This window comes from Centropristis striata, chromosome 2 (assembly GCF_030273125.1).
Source record: "Centropristis striata isolate RG_2023a ecotype Rhode Island chromosome 2, C.striata_1.0, whole genome shotgun sequence".
NCBI classification, from domain to species: domain Eukaryota; kingdom Metazoa; phylum Chordata; class Actinopteri; order Perciformes; family Serranidae; genus Centropristis; species Centropristis striata.
The window spans coordinates 30749686-30773969 of record NC_081518.1 but is presented as its reverse complement, the minus strand read 5'-3'; the positions used below and the strand labels follow the sequence as shown (position 1 = coordinate 30773969).

At 38.8% G+C, this 24284-nt stretch overlaps 1 protein-coding gene across 1 annotated transcript; it reads left to right on the top strand.

Moving 5' to 3' along the window:
- Nucleotides 1-757: 757 nt before the first annotated feature.
- plekho2 (pleckstrin homology domain containing, family O member 2) lies at nt 758-23429 on the top strand. The gene is made up of 7 exons (XM_059355826.1): nt 758-1221; nt 9850-9999; nt 10217-10339; nt 17390-17494; nt 17638-17736; nt 19776-20090; nt 20228-23429. Exons 1-7 carry the CDS (start codon nt 1213-1215, stop codon nt 21620-21622), a joined length of 2196 nt encoding a protein of 731 aa, XP_059211809.1. The 5' UTR covers nt 758-1212; the 3' UTR covers nt 21623-23429.
- The last annotated feature ends 855 nt before the right edge of the window (nt 23430-24284 follow it).

The window sequence follows — 24284 nt, the reverse complement described above, 5'->3', positions numbered from 1 at the left end:
TACTTTATTAGAAGTGGTGCTATCACTTTCACTGTTTGTTTTTTCAAATGCAATGGAAGTTTTCAGTTTATATGTGACTTCAAGTTTTGAATGCCCCCTCACTAACCAACAGGCCCAGTAACAGCCACACCTACCAGGAATTGTCGAGTGTAGTAACATGAGAAGCCACTCTAAAGTTTATCATCTAGTACAGAGATGGGCAACTTAAATGCTGGAGGGGGCCACAATTTTTAATCGACACTACCACAGGGCCACATATAGGACCTTACACTTAACCAGATATGATGAAACTGCAATTTTAAATATGTTTACAGTGCAGTAACTTAACATATTTCATGCTTAAATGCATGTTTAACAGTATAAATAGGAATACAAAAGGTTTGAAGCAAATGAAAAATAACCACTTACTGTGATTTTTTTTTCAGTGCAAGAAAAGCAGACCAACATTAATTGCAAGAAGTAATTTTGTGCATTTTTAGTCTGCACTTTTAAGATTTCATGCTCAAATGCATGTAGTTATACTGAGGGCCACTTCAAGTGAGGTTGCGGGCCGTATGCGGCCCCCGGGCCTCCAGTTGCCCATCCCTGATCTAGTAAATCCTCGCAAAGGCGTACAAGGAGACTGAAAGCAACATAAAAGCATGTAGTCAAATAACCCCGATAATCATCGCCATCTGAAGTTGAATGATGAAGTTTTTCCACTGTTAGTTCTTTGGATTGCAGTGCTTTCTATGAATTTCAGAGGATGCTGCAGCTGCAGTTGTTCATGGCCTGTTGTTGTTTCAGCACGTAAAGAGCACATCATCGTGTTGAGAAATGCATCGGTTTGATGCAGTGCACATCGGCTAAACTTAACTCAACAATGTCTCCGGTGCAGAGTTTGAATTAGGATGCCTCAGATGATGCACAGACGCCGCTGGCCGTGTTGCTCCTCCTCGACACAGACCTTTCGCTTCAAGACTGTAAAGGGACTTCTACCGGAAACCAAACTTTTTTCTTCGAACTTTTTTCTCTGAAGCAGAAGAGGAAAAGAGACGACCCTTAGTGTCATATACGGCACGGTTCCTTATTTTCTTCATTTACGCGTGCTGTTGGAAATGTGTCAGCTGCCGACCAACAGGGGAGAAGTAAACAGTTTCTGGCGAGGATAAGGGCGACGTCGAGTGATTTTAGGCTTCTCATCGCTCACATAACGGATTTTGGTCCTTTATCATGGAAGATGTGAGTACTCACTCCACTCCCGCCGTGTATGCTGTTTCCCCCTGTGAAGCAGTTTATATCGTCTTTGCTGTGTATGGCATATATTTTGATACATTTTAATGAGAGTGAACACTTCTACAGGCATCCCTTGTGTGATGTTAAACCTCAGGAGCAAAATACTTTGCAAGGGCGCGACCAAGTTATTAGAGCAAAGTTAGGGCCCATATAATAGGTGGCAGTGCGAACCGCTATTTTCGTGATAGATGTAATAGTAATCAGAGAGAAAGTTAGTTTGAGATTTTATTATTATATCCGACGGTCTGCTGCAGTCATGAAGTCATAACTATTTGGCACAAAGCACCTGCCCACCTGTCAATCTGTTTCATCAGCCTGTTGGCCAGAGTTCATGAGAAACTCTAGCGACAACTGTGGAGCGCTGCAAACTCCATTTACAAATATTATATTTCATCGTAGCGCTACTATTTAATTTGAACATAACACTTGACATTTAAATGCAGACATTTCCTGGCTCAGATATGTCTTTAAGTAAATTCGGCATTATTTCAATCCCCATTTTGCACATATGTGAACTGCATTTCAGCATTTAATATTGGGTTTTTACGCGTACTGGGGAAATTGCATATCTAAAGGTTGTCATTTCATAAATTAGGTATACCTGATGGAGTATACCTTCACCGAATCTACTATGATAGGCGAGTATATCAGAAAAAGTGTTAACGCAGGCTTAATAACGTTTCCTGTTTTCGTAATAACCAAGTAAATTGCGATATGCCATAACGATGTTTGGTGTCAGTGGGGGAAGACAGTTTCAACACTTGCTGTTTAACATGTTGACATTTTGCAGTTTGATGTGTGGCATCTGTTGAGAATAACTATTAATCCTAAACATACTTCAAATACAACCTACATTAAATGAAATGGCTCCTCAGTGTAATGGCACCTCAATGAAAATTTGGCATTTTGAGGAAGCCAACTTGGTAGAAATAGGAAGTCAAGTAGAGACATCGGCCTATGTTACCTACGTAATGCAGGGAACTTGTTGCAAATGTTTTCAAGCTTTGTACCCGCCCTTTGATTGTAACATTGATCAAAAACTGTTAGGCCTAGATTAAGCTGCCTTCCCCTCTCCTTTCAGTATCAGATTATAAAATGCAGCTTTTTTTTCTTTTACTCGTCTACTTTTCTAGAATCACCATCCAGTCCAGATTATAAAGGCTGAACCATGACAGCTTCAACTGACATTAATACTATCTGCAAGAATGCATTCTACCTAATTCCCATGTGCATCTTCTTCAAACTATGTGTGCTGGCAAGTAGAGAGCACAGTTAAATTAAGGCTATTTAAGCTACAAATAAGGCATTCTATTTTTAAAAGTTTCTACCAGGTATAGTCATTAACAATTAGGCCTATTCAAGTTGTATTTTCAGATTTGTAAGTGATTCAATGAATGATTCAAGTGATATGAGAATATGACATTCAGCGTGAATGGGGATTAGCAGAGTGCAGATGACAGAGGGGCAATAGAACTTAAACTGCGTGATTACTACTGAAGTAGTGCTTAAAGATACAATGAGTAGGGAATGTATTAACTCATAAACAGTACTTCCTCTCAGTCATCATTTGTGACAAACTAGCAGTGTGTGGGAGTGTCTGTATGTGCAGAGACCCTGCCTTCAATCTGTATGTTATATTTTTATTCTGGATGTTTCTGGGCATGGCCAGTGAGTCATCTGACTCTGCAGACCTTACTGTATATAACCTGACTGGCGAAAGGACTCACACATTTATTAGCCGTTTTTCTCTTAAAGCCGTGTTTCTATTAAAGTCTATTAAATAAAGTCGTTGCAAATTTTGGAGCAAAATTTCGAAATGTTGCGTTAAAAAAATGCAGATTAGGGAGCTTTCCACCAACTGATTTAGAGCGAACAAAAAAAGCAGCAACTTTTATGTGCATTTTCGAGAGTTTTTTTTTCAAATTTTCCCATCAAGCTTTTCTCATGTAAATCTTCAAAATGCGCATAGAAATTTGTTGATGTAAACACGACTACTGTCTATGGGAAGCAACTAATGTGCTGCAAAAAGTATGCTGGCATACCTGGTGCAGCAAACTTTGAATGTTGTGTTTACAAACTGTAAGAGACCATTCCTAATCATTGTGCCTTTACAGTTGCCCTAGAATTAAAATGTGTTTTTGCCAAGAATTTGGTCAAAATTGTAAAAAACAAAACAGAAAGAGGAAGTAATATTTTTATTTATTCTGCAGTGCAATATAGGATCCAGCTGAGGATGTCGGTGCTGAAATGTGATTGGTGCAATGATTGTTAGGGTAATCATGAAAATGCCTCAATTCCAACAGACTGTAAGGGGACAGAGGTCATTCGCTATAACAAGTTCAAGTATTGCACCAAATTGTGAAATAAATATATCCATATATATATATATATATTTCTTTACCACTGTTGATATGAGGAATAATGTGCTCAATAGTTTGTGTATAACTTATATTTTGTATATTGTTGTTTGGATACTAATATCTAAACCTAAACCGAAACTAGTGCTTGGTGTTGATTACTGGAAATATTGTTAGTGAGCAGTCACTACTTGGTTGGCTGCCCATTGACAGCTGTTTGGCTCTTATCTGTTTCTTTATATTTTTGTTTCATTTCCCATTCTCCTCCTTCTTCACATTTGAACTTATCTCCTCCGTCTTTCACCCCCAAAACAGAGGCCCTTCCATGATGATCATTTGGTTTAGCACTATGAGTCATCCATTTATCGCCATCTCACTGACCTAGAGTGCATAGTGTGACGTCTCTGCCTGACCCATCCAGTAAAGAGGAAACAGACTGACACATTATGTGTCAGGCAGAAAACAATTAACCCTCTCTCATAATCATGCTGCCATCCAGGCCTCTGCTAACAATGGCTATGTGTGTGTGCCCATCATCTTACTGGGGCACCGCTGACAATTTCTGGGAAAGTGCCTTTATGAGTGCTCAATAGTGAATGCGTGCATGTGTTCTTGAATTTGTGTGACAAAAAGTCCTCAAAAGATGGGAAGATGACAAAAATGCTTTTTTGAAAGACATTTTGCACATTTTACTTGCACAAGGGGTTAATTTAGTATGAGAGAATAGAAATAGTGAAGTAGTGATGTTTGCTTCTTTGATACTTCCCCATATTTCTCACTGTTTATTTTCATAATGTCACGCCCTGTCTCTGTTCATCTTTGTCCTACAGAGTTGCAAAGTGGATTTATGTCATTTCTTAAACTAAAAGTCCTGTTCTTTTCTACAACGTCAGGTTACTGACAGTTGGAGCTTCTCTATAGCTGGGATGGGCATGAAACTGTGATTGAAACATCTGTACAAACAATACAAGCCTGTGTACACAATGACTCCACAGTGCATTGCAGTAAAGAGCAGAAGTTAAAAAATTCCAACTGTCAGTTGTTCTGATTGTTAATCTACAAATAGTTGTTTTGTTTTGTTTTGTTTTGTTTTGTTTTGTTATTGGGAATACAGAAGCCTCCCATTTTTTTATGTGTTAATTAATTTAATCGAAGATCATTTCAGAATTGGACTTAACATGGGAGAAGACAAAACCAATATTCAGTCAGAAACACAAGGAACTGACCCTGGTTGAACAGTAACATTTGGCAGGGAAGTCTGTGGTATATGGGAGTGCATGGAGAACTAATACTGTTTTAACAAAGTCACACATTAAGCCTTAGTTAAATCAGCATTATGAAAAGTAAAATATAAGCACATAAGAACGTTGGCAGAGAAGTGTCATGCTATAGTAACCAAGCTGTATACCTGCATGGATATGATTGGACATTGAAATTGTGAAAGAGCCGTCTGAAAATCAGTAGATCTTTTTAAAAACTTTTTACATCCACTTTCCGGTAGGACCACTGAAACGCCCTTATTTAAAACATTAGGTCACAACAGTTGTAAGATTCACTAATACTCAAATCCAGAGTTATTTTTATATACACAGGACTCAAACTTTTCTTGCTTTCTATGCCACTGAGCACCTTTAATAGGAATGAACATGGCATTGCACCCAATGCTGTATCCAGTTCTCGTTGAACAGTTGTACATCCATGTTGTGGAGCATGAATGAAACAGTTGATGCTGTGACTAACGTGTGCTGCACTATTGCTGTCATATTTAATTTTTGTAAAAAAATAAATAAATGAAAAAAACATTAAAAAAAAAAAAAAAAAGTTGGTCCAGCTGTCACCATATGTGAGATGTAGCATTTTGCATCTTATATGGACTTTTTGGCTAATGAAGAGATTTTTGTTTGGTGCCCAAGGCATAAACAGGAAGTGAGTCATGGTCATGATCAGGTATTACTTTGTCAGTCATGTGGTGATTTGCATTCATTTTGCATTGTGTTGACAGGCCTGGTAATCTCTTCAGTCTGGATTGATTAACTGATCAACAGCAAATACATTGGAAACAATTTAGCTTACTTTCCTATTGTTGTAAACAGAATTATTTTGGGGTTTTGGACCGGTGCTTGGATAAATCAAGCCATCTGACAACATCACATTGGGCCCCAGAAAATTGTGATGGACATTTATAATTGTGGAAAAAAAGAAGTGATTAATCATTTGTGAATGTAATCATTAATTGCAGCCTTTACAGAAACTATAATATCTTAAGGTGTTTACATCATGTGTGATACCATCTGTGTTCAGTGACAACAGGCTGTCTTGAGTCTTGACTGTGAACAGGGGAATATGGGTGTAACCTGCGCATAAATGTTCACACATGGCCATGACAGCGTTATAAAACTAGATTTCCTCTTTGCGTGAATAATTGATCTGTGAAAAAAAGAGAAACCCCACTGTTTCACTCTTGCACCAGCATTAGATGAGGTTAATTTTGGCCTATAATGTGATTCGTTTACACATTAACTTTTATACACTGTGCTCTGAGAGTCAAGATGAGTCTAATGATTGTAGTCTGGTCAGATTTAGCCAGTAAATTCCATTCTCTTCTGGATTTAGTTAAAAAAAAATAGTAGAAAGTAGAAATTTCAAAAATCAAGGCACCGCCACAAGCGAGACGAAGCATTTGGGTGTCTTTGTCTTGGCTAATTAAAAGGATTTCTATACTGACTGTATGTTGTATGACAGTAAAATTTATGACAGTGCCTTTATCCTATCGTTACCAAGCACATCAGAGCTTTGGGGCCCATGTCTGTGGTGTGATATGTAGAACAGAGGCCTTATTGTTACAGCTTCAAACGCATAAATAAGCAGGAAAGTTTCAATGTAAAGCATGTTAGAATGCATACAGTACATTATGTACAGTGATTGAACTGCTTAGAAATCCAAATGCAGCACTGAGCATGGGGGTTATCTGTTTCAGATAGTAGGGTGTGGACAGTTTTATCAACCCTGCATATGTGGAACACTCCTCATTTATTTCATTACATTTGCATGTGATAACATTGGCAGCAACGACACAAAACAGCCAATATATCCTCACAGTGGAGTCGACCATCTTTGAATTTGACTATTATTGAGCCAAAAATTCAGAATCTGAACTTTTTAAACTATTGTGTACTTTTGTCAGGCAGAAGTGGTGACATCACTGATGGGCTAGTAACTTATCGTTAATTCAAGGCTGATAACAGGTTAATTATAAAAATTTGCCTGGCTTCACTGTCTTTCCCCCAGCTCAAGTACTAAGGGTAAAGTGTGAGCTCCAATGAGGCTTGTGGTGACTTCAAGCTGGGCAGGTCAGCGTAAAAATCAATGAATGCCAGATGCTCCCTGACCTAAAACTTCATCAGAAACACATGTTGAATAAGGTGTGCCTCTTCCACGAAACTTTGCACACTGTATTCTTTTCCTCTTTTAACACCCAGCTTGCATGAGATATCTTAGCTATAGCACATTATAATTTTATAACTGCATTACCACATGTCTCTGCACATTATTTTAATCAGCAAAATGTAGCTGACACCTCACATTTCAACCACAGCACCACAGATAGGACAGCTTATAGATTGCGCAAACATATGTGGGCAGTTTTGGGTTAAAGTTTTGGTTAGGTCTATGTTTCAGTGCATAGCAGACTTCCTGTGTAAGTCCAAAATTGGAGCCCCCTTACTTACTACCTGATATCACAATGCAGAGCTATAGTAGTCAGCTGAGCTCTGAGTAATGGAAACCTCTCACTGCTGCTCTATTGCAAGGGTTTGGTCAGTGCAATGCTGTTCTAAAGTGTTCCACCTAGCACCATCAATTTTTTCCATGTTCACCCATGTCAGAGGCATGCCAAGGCCACTCTGTACCCAAGGGTGCTTTTCTGGACTGCACAGTGAGACTGCTTTGTCTTTGTGTGCTGAACTTATCCTAGTTGCACTACCACTTTATTTTAAAGTGTTTTTTATAAAGTAGCTTCTTACTTTCGCCTTTCTCGCTCTCTGTCTGGAACGTCTCTCCTCCCAGCTTGGCGTTCCGTTCTTTGCAGCTGCACTGCTGTTTACCGAGTTGAGACACAGTTGCAGTTACAGTGAAAGTGGAAAAACAGCGAGATGACCTCCCACCTATTCCCAAAAAAGAAAAAAAATATATCCTGTGGAAGTTCCTCCAACAGAAACAAAAGCCGTGAATTTTGCAGACACCTGCACTTCAGTCTGTGTTTTAGTCACCATGAAAAGGGAGTATCTGGGTTTAAAGAGCTTACTCAACAGTATATATATATATATATATATATATATATATATATATATATATATGTATATATATATATGCAAACACAATTCTATATTTCAAAGAAGTTAGCAGCCTCACTGTAGTCTGCTTGGATTCACAGCAGTTAAAATAGACTAGTGCTGTTTGAAATGGGCTGATTGCATCATGTTTCCATCAAAAAATGAACCCAACCCAACTAGAACACAATGCGAGCTGTCAGTCATGATGCTGCACCCCCATTTTATGATCAAGTAACTCATTGAAATCAAATTTGAACAAACATTAGTGTAATAAGAACTACCTATGATGACAGAAACCATCTTAGTGTATTTAGTTTAGTTTGTTACATCCTTGAGCAGGTAGGGGGAGGGGTTTCTGAGCTATGCTGCTGCCAGCCACCAGGGAGCGATCCAGATGTTTTGGCTTCACTTATGTGGTGCTGCCAGCCTGTCCACCTTTATACAGTCTATGGCTCTTCCAAACAACTTTTCACTCGACACTATGCTTCCTTTGGTCCTGAGCAATACACCTGCCATGACAGAGTTGCGTCCCCATGCAATGCTAGAGTATTTGTGTAATTTGCTAACAGCTAGCTATTTGGGACCAGGCAATTTTGGGAACAAAGTTTACATCACAATTTCCAGTCACTCTTTCTTCATCAGTTGCTAACGTAATCAACTATGAACTATGTATTAAGCCACACTGAGCATACAGAGTGTGTGTGTGTGTGTGGGGGGGGGGGGGGGGGGGATTAGAGAAGTTGCAAAGATTTTTTCTTGTTTTCATTATGAATGTAGTGTGTTCAGTAAGTGTTTCAGTTACCTTATTTTCGTTCACAGTTTCATTATTAATGGCACTTGCGTGTGTGTTTTGTGTTGCCTCGCAGCAGCTGTCATTCTCTTTATTTGTGCCCTGATACTGCCCCTTTTGGCTGTTTGCATGCTATCACTTATTGCCAATATGTGTACAAATAGTGGATTACAATAGATGCTAAACAAATGTGCAGAGCAAATAAATACTGTCCAAAGGTGTTACAGTCAGTCTGAGGGCAGAAATGAAAACTCGTATAAGAGCTGCTGCTCTTCACAGGCCCCAGCCCAAGTTCACACTAAACTATTTTTGCAAAAACAACACACCGTAAGCAGAACTTGGGTTTTTTTTCAATTGCAGCACAACCTCGTTTTGACCATTGAGTGATCACACAGCCACTTAATAGGAACACCATGTCTCACATTATAGTCGGAGTGGATAGAAGCAGTATGTAAAAGCACCCATTGTTTCCTATGTAAGTCCCATTGCTAGATATATTTTAGCTTATATTGTGCTCAGGTGAAGCATGTTCCTAAATACATTCCTGGCACCTGATCTCCTCTCTGTGAAGTAGTCTCTGCAGCAGAGAGTGAGATGGTCTGTGAGATAACCCTGCTTCAATAATTTTAATATAAGAAATTGAGATAAAAATATATAAAACAGACAAATCATTCATTTATATATTTGGCGAACACACACACACACACACACACACACACACATTCCTTCTGTGTAGTTCCATCTTGGATCAGTTAGGAGTACAGATGTTCCACCTATCAGTCGTTCTGATATACATGATCGCCCATGAAGTTGGAATTTTCCTCTTTCCATGAAATTATTGTGACAATGATTTATTCTTACTCTGTGTAAAATGATAACTGGAAATGTATTGATATGTTTAAAAAAAAAGTCAGATGTTATAATATGCTGGTGTAGTTAACTTTTAAGTCATAACTAAGTCTCAGTCCTTTTCTAGTACAGGAATAGTGTGTAATACGAATTACTAACAATGACAAACGTAATGTAACGACAGTCTCTACTCTGCTGGTACACTGGTGTGTGTTTTAAGTGCCATTTCCTTCCTTTATCATTGCAGGGTGCAAAAGAGGAGCCAGCCCAGAGCAAAGAGCCAAAGTTCCTGGGTAAGGCTGGCTGGGTGAAGAAGGCCCCCGGCAGAATCTTGGCAAGCTATAAGGACCGCTACATCCATGTGGAGAAGACAGAGATTGTGGTGTATGAAAATGAGGTACACTAATTCCTGCCACAAGTGATGTTTTCCCTTCTTAAGCAGCAGGATCACTAGTTTGTACCATATTACTGTACAGTGTCCCGTAACTCTTGGCATGTCATATTCCATTCTGCAGGGGTATGGTTTCTCTAATTTCCAGATTTGTTGATAATTATAAAATCTTTATCCTGTTATTGAAATTACAAAGTTGCTAATAATAATATTTGTGTTGCAGGACTTGCAGAACTGCTTGGAGAGGCTTGACCTGGAAAACTATGATAAGTGTCATGAATTAAAGAGCCCTTTTAAGAAGAAGCACAGATTGATACTGATTCGATCATCCAAGCCTGGAAATAAGGTTAGCTGAGATATGATAACTTTGTTGACATGCCATGATAAGAGCTTACATAAGGCAGTATTGGGCTGTATATAATTGGTGTGTGTTTGGACACTAACCGAAGCTAGTAGTGAGGTTTGAAATACATTTTTTTAAAACAAATTAACGATGAAAGCGGGAACAACGAGCAATAAACTTGCTGGTGGTCTACAGAAGATCTGAATCAAGCAGGTGATTGAAGTGCGAGGGGTGAGACTAAAGTACTTCTTAGACATTTGATGGTTAATGGCAATTTACAACAAAAATGAAGGTGATAACTTCTAATCATCTTAACACAAAAATCCATGAATCAGTGTGAAAATGGTAAACTCTTGGGCAAAATATAAAAAGACATTTTATTTGCATTACACCATTACACTTTTTCGATATATCAGCAGTATAAAATACACCGCCACAGGAATAAGTTCTTAAACCCAGAAGTAAGTTAGCATTTTAGCGCCATGGGGTCTCCTCTCAAACTCAATGAGGATTTTGACTTGGGTTTTTGGTTAGATGCCTGGAATAAGGTTTGCGGTTAACACAAGCTGAAGAGATGTTCACGTTGTGTTTTACGACATATAACACATTAGTCAATACCCCCCGTGTGAATTTTGAGGTTTTTACATGTCCTTAAAAAGGCGTTTGCTAACAAGTGGCTAAATGAGACAGTGGTTGTCGGGGACATTAAACATCATCACACCGGACACGGACAACCCTCTTACTAGTCCGCCTTGCAGCCTTTAGTCTTGTTTTTCAGTGCTCTAAGGATCTTGTAGATTGGAGATTATGTTAATAAACAATTTACTAGGCTACGGATTGTCTAGCCTGAACAAAACACAAGCAGAAATGTGTGTTTGCCACAGAACTTATTATGCAATCATCCAAAATCGAATGCACCAAATCCCATATGCAAATTCTCAATAGACCCCATGGAGATGCTACTTCCGGGTAGCATTTTGTATGCCCTCTTTACTTTTGGTTTTTAGATGGATGAGGCGCAAATTATGTAATATGCTCAATGGCATATTGATGACGTCTTCACACAACAATTTGCATAATGTATAAGTAGTTATCTGCCGTACCGAAGGAGAGATGACCTAAAGCCTAATAAAAAGAAATAGCTCAATAATCATAAACTCACTACATGGAAGTCTTACAGCTTATTTGAAGTTAAAAACATCTTTTCCATAAATAGATAAAATATACAAAGGGAGCGAGACAACTCTAACTGAATTACATTCAAGAAAAAAAACATTTGAAAAGCAAAAAAGCTACGGCACCTATATTACTATATTGCTTCATTTTCTCTTTATAACTGACCACTGACATAAGAGGAGAGGGAGACACATCACACTGTTGGCAGAAGTCACTGCTTGGATGCCCAACCCATGTGGCAGTGTGTCCAGATGCTCTCCACATTGCTTTTACATTAGAACGACAAAGGCATACTATAAATGCGTAGGCCAGACACCTAAACTGCATAATGGCAGGGAAAGCTCTGTATGTGTTGTCAAGTGCTATCACTTCCTCTTCACAGTGTCACAGTGCCAATGAGCAACACCAAAAATAGAGACGCTTCAGTGACATCTTGTAATATAGTGGTGGTGTGATTGACACACATATAGTCATGGACCTACATTTGATAAGATCACTTCAGGGACCTTTATGTTAGATATGATTAAAACCGACTTCTATAGATGGACTGAGGAGATAACTGGAGAGGAAGTGAAACCTCTGTTCAGAAAAAGTCACACTGATGACTCTAACTCACATATGGCTCACTTCTGTAGTGAATTAAATAGTGAAAACTAATAATCTGTTCCCCAATTTTTCTGGGTACCCCTGAGGGTCCCCGGTCCTCTGGTTGAGAACCACTGCTGTAACATGGAATGATGGAAGTGAAACCGAATAAGGAACAAAGTGAAATGACAATGGCTGGGCCGGCATAGGTCAACATGTACTACTACAAACAAAAGCAGAACAATAAACAGAACTAAAACTTGTTCTCTGCTTTGTTTGTCTCACCCTGTAGCAAGTTAAAATCAACTTAAAATTCAGTTTTAGCTTTCACAATTTCAGAAATACATTTGAACCCTTCACACACATGGTGACAGGATGTGTACAAAATCGGATATCTAAAAACAGAAGTTGCTAGTCATGAACTTTAGTCGTGGTTTAATAAGCTAAAGATGTGAAGAGATAATTCATCACTTTAAAGCTGCAAAACATTTATTTTCTTTTGTAACTTTTGAAAAGTAAGAAATGAAAAACAGGTTATTTTCCTACAAACAAAACGTTGAATTCATAATCAATACAATTTTCTCCTCCTTAATTCAATACAGTCAGATTATTTATTTTTTGTTTGGATAACAGACATTTATGAGTCAGTTCACTGATCTTGTGAATCTTCTCTATTTGTGCTGTTGCAAAACTAAGCATGAATCATTGTCCCATCATGCTCACTAATGGGCTCAGTGCTATAACCGATTCTGCAGGCCTGCTATATCTATTTAGAAATCTGATCTTAGATCAGCCATCTGCTCAAAGTCTTCCCATGATTTAGGCTGTGAACATATGGACATACTGTAACATGAGATGGCCTGTCTTTTCAGTCTGCAGTATCTCTTCAGCACAGTTTCAATTAGGCTGTGGGCGGTTGTGAGATGTTGTCACTTCCTCATTGAAGTCAGCTTTAACTCTTTGTGCACTGGCTCTAGCAACTTGATCATTGAGCAATTCAATGATGTTGAGACACAGGGGAACACGTGAAACAAATCAAAAGAGAATAAAACCTCAATTGCACAGTGAAGTAAAGTGGTCAGTGAGAGTGTCTTAAACATGTGTTACAGAGATTTCCATGTGTTTGGTGCTCAAAAACTAAAAGCAGATTTACCAGGTTTGAAACAAATCCACAGGCCTTAGACTGTAATATATTGATACTTGGTATACCTGTCACAGCCTTACCTGTTTGAACCCCTGACAGGGTACCTCAGCAGTATATAATGAGACACATTTCAAAACCCAGTATTGCAGTACTGTTTCCATTTGCTAAACTGATGAAATACTCTGAGTAATCAAGATCATTTTTCAGATTAAGAATAGTGTGGGTTTAAAACCCATATAGCTTGTATTAAGATATTTGAAACTGGAGATAAAATGAGAGTGAATATTGGACTTACATTTGCCAGGTGGCCAGAAACATGACAAATGTTAATGCTGCTCTGCTGGAAATGTTGGCAGGCAACCATTTCCAGACACATCACTGCCAAATCAACTTGTATATATGGTCATAATTTGTCACTGTGTTCACAGCTTTTTCTGCACAACATTTTTCATCAAAGTATACATACTTTAGTGTTGAAATGCCATGTTTCCAAGCCCTTCTCAAAACTTTTTCCTATGTGACCTTATGTAGGTTTTTTGATGATCTTGTTGCTACATATATGTCCTTATCCAAAGCCAGTGTGGATTACAAAAATCAGTGTGTACATTCCTTGTTTGGAGAAGCAGAGTACCAGCATGGAAGCTAAACAGTATCTGCTGTGGACCACATTAGTTCAGATCCAAGACAGCAAGTCACACATACTCCTTTTTGACCAACACAAACCTAGTTCTTTTGCTGAGCTGTTGCTGGTGCTGGTTCTGAGTTGGTTCAACTTGTGAACCGTCTCAGAACCAGTTTGTGGCTTGAGAATAATAGAGAATAATAAAAACAATGGCGGTCTACATTGTCTCTTTACAAATGTTGCTCCTGGCTTTGCGAGCCTACATGTACAACACATTTGTGCTGCTCGTCTTGATTGCTATGGGCGCCGATTACATTTTTATTAACGCTGAACGTAAGATGTTAATGTGAGACTTTGTTGTAAGGTAATGCTAGCCCGCCAGCGCTAACCCGTGTCATTCACATTGTCATTGACACGTTTAAATTGGTCTTGTTGGTCAGATAATCCCGATAATTTTACTCTAAAGAACACAAGTTGCTCATCTAGTGTTACCTTCATCTTGCCAGTTAATTTGTTTGTTATTATATGGGACTTAGGGATTTGAATAAACATGGCATCTACAGCAGTATATTCTGTGCCGTGATTTCCATACTTTAATTTGACTCCACCTAAATCACTGCTTTTTGCTAAGGCTGAGTGGCTGTTTCCATTTCAAAAACCCAGTGAAAAACACTGATGGAGGCTGCCTTTAATGTAAAAAAATAAATAGACCTGTATTCACACTGCTCTGTCAAATGCTCTGTTATAGTGTCTCTTTAAACCCTCCATCTAAAAAATTCCACTTTGCTCCCATTCATTTTTGCACTGTTATTGCAGCTGGGGAATGAGTGTCACATCACTGTGGTGGTGCTCTCTACACACACACACACACACACACACACACACGCACACATATATATAGTACAGTTGTGACATCACAACCTTACAGAAATCCTGACGGCACAGTTTCTGCACAGCTGAGTACATTTCTTCATGGACTGAGTTTTTAGTACTTTCACCCTATTTATAAAGAACCTGGACCTGTTTATAATAAGAAAAGAAAACATAATATGAAAATGGAAAAACTAGACCTTTACTATATGGGACCTCTAATGCAGCTTTAAAGGGCTGGGGACCTTTGTTGCTTCTATCTCTCCATTATTTCCTGTCATCTCTGGCATGACAGAAAATATGGCAATAAATAGTAGTAATAATAGTAGTGCAAAGAGACTTGATGTAAAGTGTGCAAAGAGACTTGATTGAAAAATTTGCCAACTCCACAACTTGAACAGTTGCCATCACTGGCAGGGAGAGATTTATATGTGCAGTGCTACAATATGGACAGCTCATTTCTCTGTGTGTACGTGTGTTCAGCAATGTGTGTGTGTGCAAGTGAGTGAGTGAGACAGAGAGAGAAGTACACATTTATGTGTGTCACTTTTTCCTCCAGTCTATTCGCAGTGACCAGGCTAAGTGGTGACTCAGACACCAGTATGTACAGATGTAACTGAGCCTGCGACCATCAATGTCTTCCTAGACTTCTGTCTGGACATACATCTGTCTATACTAATTAAAACACCACCAGTTTCAGGTGTTCTCTGGTGGTGCTCTACAATGTCAATCAGTCAATCAGACTTTATTAGTATAGCACTTTTCATACAAGAGAGCTGCAACACAAAGCGCTTTACATAAAAAGGAGAAAATAATAATAAAAAAAGATAACGAAACATAGAAAAAAGCAAACACCCTCCGCCCATCCCCAACCCTCCACCCCACCCACCTTCATCCCACCCATCCTATTAAAAACAAAGCACAAACTGAGGAACTGAGGAAGCGCCATCTCAACATGGAGCAGTGAGGAAACACTGGAGGCAGGTTAGAAATAGTGTCAATAATATCACACTTTAATGATAAAACAAATTCCAATAATCATGGCAAAAACAAAGAAAATCATTAAAGTACTATGGAGCTACTATTTCTACTTGTTCCATGAGTTTGTGTTGTTTTTTCTTGGCAGCATTATGACAAATGAGACTTACGCAAGTGTTTTGATATTCATTGTCACTGAATTCTGAATAATGGGAAGTGCAATCAAAAACAGGCAAAAGTTGAAAAATTGTTTCATTCAACATTTTATTACAAGCTCCTATTTGTTACACTCCTGAAGTTCCTGAATCAGTGGGTAGTTTGTAGTCTATTGTGGTTGTTGAGTGTGAATGAAGTGAGTGGGTCTGACCAGGATGTGAACAGCTACTTGGCTGCCTCGTGGTTTCTCCAGGGTAACCCTCTTCAGCTCTGGCTCTGCATAGCTAACGAGGCCAACAAGGCTTTCATAGCAGCAGCAGCAGTGTGTCTTACAACCAACCAACCTGTGGTTGCTCTTCCGCAGTTCAGATACTTTAAGTCAGACTTGTATTGTTATTTGAAATATTGAAATTTGAAGAGGTAGAGTGATTGTGATAGATTTAGTTCTTCTAAATAATGCAGTGCCCATTCAAAGCGGGTCTGGTTGGAACAGACTGAATGGGTGGCTGTTGGTATTGTTCCATGCAGCTTTCTTGAGAACAGCTCACACAAACAACTGAACAATACAACTGCCATGACAAAGTTGCGTCACACACCCAAGTCGTGGCTATTCACCAGGCGCAGACTTTACCAATAGGCAAGGGCCCCACACTAACAGGATACCAAACAGCCGTATATTTATTATAATGTTTAGATATTGAAAGGTTTAAAGTATGTTTCTATATTAACTCACTTCCACCAAAAATAACTTAAAAACAGCCTGCCAGAAAATATGCAACTCAACTGTACTTACTTACTGTATACCTCTACTTGTAGTTTGTAGATTCATATTTTACTATCTAGCATTATATTAAAACTATACTTTGTAAGTAAATGTAAGTACATTGTGCTGATAATGCCTCTTTCACTCTGCACTTTAAGTAAAAAATGAAATGCAGGACTTTTGCTGTGCGGTTTTGTTTTACTATTATTAATTCATTTTTGAGTTCAATCTTCAATTATCAACATTCTCAGTTAGAGAAAGGGTGAATAGCAAGATGCCCTTTGCATGGGCCCGACCCCTAAAAACCCCACAGAAGTCATGCCTGCTCGTGGTCAGAAATACCAGAGAAATACCCTTAGCGGAGGTGTTATTTCCTGATAGACAAACAGTTATAAACAGTTATAAAGTACAGCATCTTGTCTTGGCTCAGCCCTGAAGCCTGGCTGCTGCACAGAGCGCTGCTTGCTTGTTTATTCAAAGTTTATTAATATGAACTTTCACACAGCATATTATTGGGTCTGCAGTAATACAACTCCCAATGTGTGAAGTAAATCAAACAGTTCTTGAGATATATAAAGAACAGATAAACACACAACAACAATATTCCTTACTTTATAGTTAGACTTCAAAGAAAACCATTTGAAGAAGGAAAAGACTCTAAAGTGAATGTTTGACCTTTGATCATCAACCTTATTTTGAAAGGACTATTTTATATTTCCAGCTGAAACGAGTCATTTATCTGCTTTATGTCTCTGACAGGTCCATGATGTGAAGTTCCAGGCTCAGTCTGCAGAGGAGAAGGAGGCTTGGATTAAAGCTCTGATCGATGGCATTGGTCGAGCAAAGAACAAAATCTTTGATGAGGTAAACATCTGTGTAATCCCCATACAGAGTCTCTTGAATCCAGTCAATGACATCCTCACTGAGTTTTTTTTTACACGTTTAGTGAGCAAGAGCTCAAGTGGAATCTGTGGAAAAGTGAAATGAATAAGTGTAATGTTTTACAGGTGACTGTTGATGAAAGCAGTAATTTAGAGCATGTTACTCGATCAAGACCCAAAGGGAACCGTAACCGTCGGCCACCGACCAGGATACACATGAAAGAGGTTTGTGTGTGTGTGAATGTGAGAATCCATTCATGTGTGTGTGTAACAAGACACTGTGTGGTTAGCTCTGTCGCTACATTAATTAACTCTAGATTTGAATGTCAACTGTGAAGAGTTCCTTGTTCTTCTCATGTATGGATGGTGATCGTATTAGTTCAAACACACACAGCAGGTACATATGTGTGAATGTCTGTGAGTTGCTCTGGATAAGAGCATCCGCTAAAAGGCTAAACTAAACTGAATCATTTCTGTTGATTTCATGCCATGGATATTTTTAAAGCTCTCATAAATTAACACCTATAACACCTTAAATTCTAACTCTAACAATAGTTGCTGTTACTGTGTGTTTGTGTGTGTGTGTGTGTGTGTGTGTGTGTGTGTGTGTGTGTATTTGGTATATTTAAAATAATATACTTATTATTACTTAATATATATTTAGTATGTGTTACAATATTTTGATAAAACATCCCGCTGCACTGATCTGCTTCCTCTATTGTTGCCGTTTGCTGTAAATACAAACTCCACACTTACTTATTGTAAATTCTGGATAATATATATTTCTATATAATTATTACCATTGCTTTTTAACAGAAATATTGTTGTTTTTCACAACTTTGTTCCAATCACTTTTACTTTAACATCTATGCAGGAGATGCCAATTTGTGTTTACTCTAATTTGACAGTGAATGAAAAGTGTTGATAGTGATTAATTTGTGAACAAATCAGAATTTCTGTTAAAAAGAAAAACTTGTGTTGAGAATGACAAGCCTCCCATTATTACCATAGCTTTGCATGAGCAACAAGCTCTTATGTTTGTGCGATTAGAATCAGAGTCAGCTTTATTGGCCAAGTATTTTGACTCAACACACATAAATATTGAACATAAATATTTGGCTACTTTGTACAGATAGAAAAATGTTTAACAATCTATGTAGTAGGGTTGGATATCATTCATACTTGAACTGGTATTGGTAAATTCAGCACAGATTGATTCAGCGTGTATTGGTACTCAGTAGTACCAACATAATTCAGACTGACCCTTAAAAGTACAAAGTTCCGTACCTAACCCTTTTACTCTATGGTGTATACAACATGGAAATGGTGCAGAGTGCAAACGTTGCTGGAATTAATAGAGAGCAAACTAAATTACCGGTATGTGTTTTTGTAGGCCAACCCGATAGTTGCATCTCCATGTGGTCTATTGAGAATTAGCTTATGGGATTTTTGCATTGGATTTTGGATCATTGCAGAAATAAGCTCTGTGGCAAACACACATTTGTGATGCTTTCACGTTTTCTTCAGCAGGATAATCTTCGCAAATGAACACCACTTTTATTATGTTTGAAGCGTTAATGCAGCCAACGAAAGTAAAAGGCTAATGTTTTGCTATAGCGAACTACACCACAGTTGCATGACTTGAACTTGAACAAGCTAACCAGTGGTTTTAACAAGCAAGCGAATCCATAGCCTAATAAATTGTTTATTAACATAATTTACAGTTTTCAAGAACACTGAAACACACAACTAGAGGCTGTGTGGAAGACTAGTGAGAGAGCTCCCGTTCGTGTCTGGCGTGATGATGTTTAATATCCCGACATCCACTGTAGTCTCCTTTAGCCACTTGTTAGCAAACGTCTTTTTAAGGACACGTAAAAAATGTACTAACGTATTTTATGTCATACAACAAAACGCTAACATCTCTTCAGCTTGTGTTAACCACAGACCTTATTTCAGGCATCTAACCAAAAACCCATTCAACATCCTCATTGAGTTTGAGAGGAGAGATCCCAGGACACTAAAATGCTAACTTACTTCTGGGTTAAAGAACTCATTCCTATAAGAATGATTAATGTAACAGCTTGTTTCATATACATGATGTAGGTGGATGTATCAATATTAAAAGCATGCTTGGGTTTATGTTGACTGTGATGATATTTACATGAAAAAAATGTTTGTATTTAAATTGAAAAACATGTAATTTCCAGTTAAAGACATGACACTATGTGACCAGTGTTGCATCATATCTTTTTGCCCTCTAGGTAGCTGATGTGTCATCTGATGGTATCCTGCGTTTGGATCTCAATCTTGAAGATGCCATAATGCCTAATGGAACTGCCAGTGTTGATAGCACTGAAAAATCTGACGAGCCAAGAAAAGCACCCACTCCTTCATCCAATAAAAGTGAAGCTGCAGAGAAAGAAACAGGGGCAAGTGCTGAGGAGAAGGCTCAGACTGAGCCAGAGGTAATCCCCCAGAAAAAGGTCATCAAACCTCCCATGCCCCCTACCAAAGAGGCTAAACGCAGTTCAACACCTGAAGATGAACCTGATAAGGCTGATGGCCCAGAGACAAAGGTCTGTATAATGCTGAATAACCTTTATCATACAATGCAGATATAGTGTGTGTCTTTCTTTTATTGTCTACTTTATGGTGGTCTTACGGCCTTTCTTTTTCTATAATGGTCTTTGAAATATGATTCACTGTTTTTAAGGTGAAGCCGCCTATGCCTCCATCTAAAGAAGCCAAGCCCTGTGCTCCATCTGGTGAAGAAGCTACAGATGAGGCCAAAGCTGAGAAGATGTCTGAAAAGAGTCCTGATACTAAGAAAAAGGCAGGTCCACCACCAACCCCTCCTAACAAACCCAGCTCCAGCAGCTCCATAGGTAACCTTGCAGAGGCCTCACAGTCCAGGCCAAACTCCCACCCACCTACTCCTCCATCCAAAGAGAAGAAACCCTCAAATCCTCCTGTGGAGCTAGATCAAGAGGTTCAAGGTATGGTTGATAATAATGAGGAGGAGGAGGAAGGCAATAAGAAGGAGCTGACAGGAACAGCTGTGGAAACAGATGAGGTAGACCAGTCCATTTGTAAAGAAGCTGCACATAGTGTCAGAGATGATAAACCTGAGAGTCCCAGCGCAGAAGGACAGGTTTGTGAAGAAGAACCAGATAAGACTGTAAGTAGTGACATAAACAAAGCATCAGAAAGTGAGCCACAGATACCCACAGAACCACTTAGAGAGAGCTCCAGTCCTCTAACCATCAAGAAAAATCCCCAGATACCTGTTCAGCTCGACACACAACGAGCAGATGACAACACGAATACACCGAAGACAAATGATGGACATGACCCTAACGCATTACCGCAAACAGCCTCAGATACCTCAGCCAGTTCTCCTCAAGCAGAAGAGGCTCTTCCCAAGAGTGAAGCCCTTGCAGTAGTTGTCTCATTGAATGACCCAGTCACTGAAAGCCTCAGCCTGAGTCCGCTGCTCTGTCACTTGCCTGGGGAGAAGAAAAAGAAGACAGAGGAAAAATCTGTAGACAGTGGTCAGCACTCAGACGAAGACAGTGAAGGCTCTGGGAGTGAAGACACGCTGGCAGCTTCCACGGCTGCATTGAGAGGCAGCCACACTGGTCTGGATGCGTTGGACGGCAGCGAGGACGACATTCACATTCCTGTTGTTATAACGCCGAAAAAGCTCCCACCCAAGCCTCAAGTTAGACCAAAGTCTTTCTTTCCCTTTCGGCGCTCAGAGCCAACTCCTCCTCTCAAGCCCTCGACCAAGATCAGATCAGCCTCCAGTGGAGATCTGCTGTCTGATGCATCAGTCTGTGTTCAGGCGAAACAGCATACCAGAGCTGTGGATGGAGGCGATGGGGCTCCAAGTGATGATGTCATGAAACTTGAAAATGAAGTGGCGCTTGAGATGGAAAAGACAAATGAGCTCCTGAGCAGAGTGTCCCAGTCCCAGGAGGGAGGTGATGGAGAGGGCATGCCAGAAGATCTGCTGACCGAGGCCATGGAGAAGCTGAAGAAGGCTGACCATGTTCTGAGGGAAGTCAATAGACTCGCAAGGAACTCAAGCAAAAGGAAGAGCTGGTGAATGTCAGCCATCACAGATTGATTTTGAATTGACCATTTGCTAAACCACTCCCCTCAATAGTGATTGTCCAATCATTTGAAGACTTTACACGAGCAGAAGTGTAACGACTAGATTAAACAATGTGGTTTTCTGCTCTAAGCTGCAATTGTTAGCATGTCTAGCTAACTAGCTTACTACCTACAGTAGTAACTGAATGTTACTTCTAAGGTCTTTCAAGTAGCCTGTCGTTAACCAACCACCTTAGTTTTTTAGATCACAAATAAAAAATAACAAAAGACATTCACAACTATTAAATCCATCATGTATTATTTCTCCACTGCGTGGAGGCCAGTCCTGGATTCTTAAGTTTAGTAAGCAGCTCTGTCTTGCTCTTTGGAACTGGGAACATTTACATTCCATCAACCCCAGCCAACATAACTCAAGATAGTTTTCTGTTCACCAAATACATAAAAAAAGCCTTTTCTTTTAATTGTCTTTAATTGTCTTATACTGTTTAAAAATGAGATCAACTGGTTGAGCTAATGTTAAAAATAGCTTCTTTCTTCCTTTGACTGATCTCAAAGACCCACTGATTCCCCACAACCCTCAGAAGGTGAGTGGAAAGCCTGACAGGTGTACCATAACTGGCCAAGGAGGTTTAAGGGGGGCAAAAAGTTCTTAAGGCACAAGGTTAAATTGCATCATATCATTGGGGTACAACTAGTGTGCGGTTTACATGGAGCTGCGATGTTGGAGGGTTACAGCAGACAGCGGTAGAAATGAAGGGATGGTTTCACTCTCAGGTGCTCTTTGGGTGCACTTTGCCTGACTGAACCAATGCTCTATCATTGTGCGCCACCTATGGAGCCTTTCGGCATGCACAGATTTTAGTGTGGATTTTACTGGGCCTGTGTTGCACCCTAATGTTAGTACGCCATTTGACCCATGACTTCTACTCTTTTTAGCCTCTGTGTTAGGGGTCTGGCCAACGGTCAACTGGTGGACTTGGGTAGAATGACGATGGTTATGCAGCACTGCAACTGTTTGCTCATAATTAACTAAGTGCAATTATTTCCAGTTTAACTCTCTCTGCAGCTGAAGGTAATGCTTAATGTTCTACTGTGTATTGTTTTTTTTTGTTATATATAAACATACGGACATTTTCAAGAACAATCACTTGAAATTTAATTAGAGAATTAATAATATAAAGACAAAGCAGTACTGTCAATACATTGAGAACATGCAAAAAAGTACTAAAAAGTGTTAATACCAAAATACATCACTGTTTTAATGGTTTACTCTTCTTTGTGGATTCAAGAGAATTTTTCTAGTATTTTCACCGTCAGTTTATATGAGGGAATTTATATTGTACATACTTTATATGTTTACTGCAGCATATGCTGTTTGTTGTTGATGAGGAAAGATGTACCAACCTAGCTCAGGAGTTTTCTGAAATTGATTTTTTCAGATTAATCATGTAATTGAATCAAAATGAAAAACTGCTACTCCATATAGAATGAATCCACTTTTCTTATTAATGATGTGTTTTTCAGACTGATATTGTACATAGCGCAGAACAAAGAGCTTGTAGCAGCCCTTTTGGCTCTCACTAACCCCGCTTACAGTTTGATTTTACATTCATTTAAATCATAAACTCCAATTTTCCCTATTTTTGTCCAATGCTAAGATGTGATTGTAGGGTGTAAGACTATTTTAAATATGTCATGCCATTTAGAGTATTCAAGAATATTTTCTAACATTAGATATAATTTTGTACTCTGAAAAAATCTGCTATTGTCCAAATAAACAAAGGGAAACTATCTGTTTATGTTTTGTGTCTTTAATTCAGATGTATATCTGTCAAGCATCAAATTAGTTATTTAGGAAATTGCTCTAAATCTATTCAATTTTTGTTTTATTATTCTTTATTGCGACCCCATTTCCAAAAATAAGACGATATTAAACAGAAACTGAAATAGGTTGCATCATTTTCATAATTCAGAGAGTATATTTACAAAAAACAACATAATATATTACTGCCTTTAAACAGTTATCAATGAAAATATGTCACAAAGGGGAACAGCTGTTTTATTTAGGCCTACATTTAAGACTACATCCCAACTTTTTTTAAACAGGGTTGTTCCTGGTTTCCTTTTAGAAATAGTTTTCAAACTTTGCTAAATCTTGCCAACTTGATTTTAGTCTACCCACTTCAGATTTTTTTTAACCTAATGCTGAAACAATGCTTTATTGGTTATTTAACAGAAAATTGACAGTTTTGATAATCTAGGAATTGTTTGTTTAAATTATTCAGGTGTGACCTTCTCAAGCGTGATGATGTGCTGCTTTTTATACTTTGTATAATTTCCGAAGTAACCTAAAGACACAACCAGGTTAAAAACAATACTTGATTAATTGGGGCTACATGGTAGTGTAGTTAGCACTCTTGCCTCACAGCAAGAGGGTCGCCGGTTCAACTCCGGCATGCGGCTCTTCTGTATGGAGTTTGCATGTTCTCCCCGGCTTCCTCCCACAATCAAAAAACATGCACCTAGGTTTAATTGGTGACTCTAAATTGCCCGTAGGTGTGAATGAGAGTGTGACAGACGTAAAAACAAAGCAGCGTCGAGCCCTACCATAAATTTATCTCTAAAGAACTGGCTTGAAACTCCATGCCAGTTCT

Bases quoted from the DNA above. Each gene is read 5' to 3' on its own strand.
- plekho2 (XM_059355826.1), top strand. The intron at 17,737-19,775 runs GTTTGTGTGTGT...TTTGCCCTCTAG, and splicing joins CCAGGATACACATGAAAGAG to GTAGCTGATGTGTCATCTGA. The intron at 20,091-20,227 runs GTCTGTATAATG...ACTGTTTTTAAG, and splicing joins CTGATGGCCCAGAGACAAAG to GTGAAGCCGCCTATGCCTCC.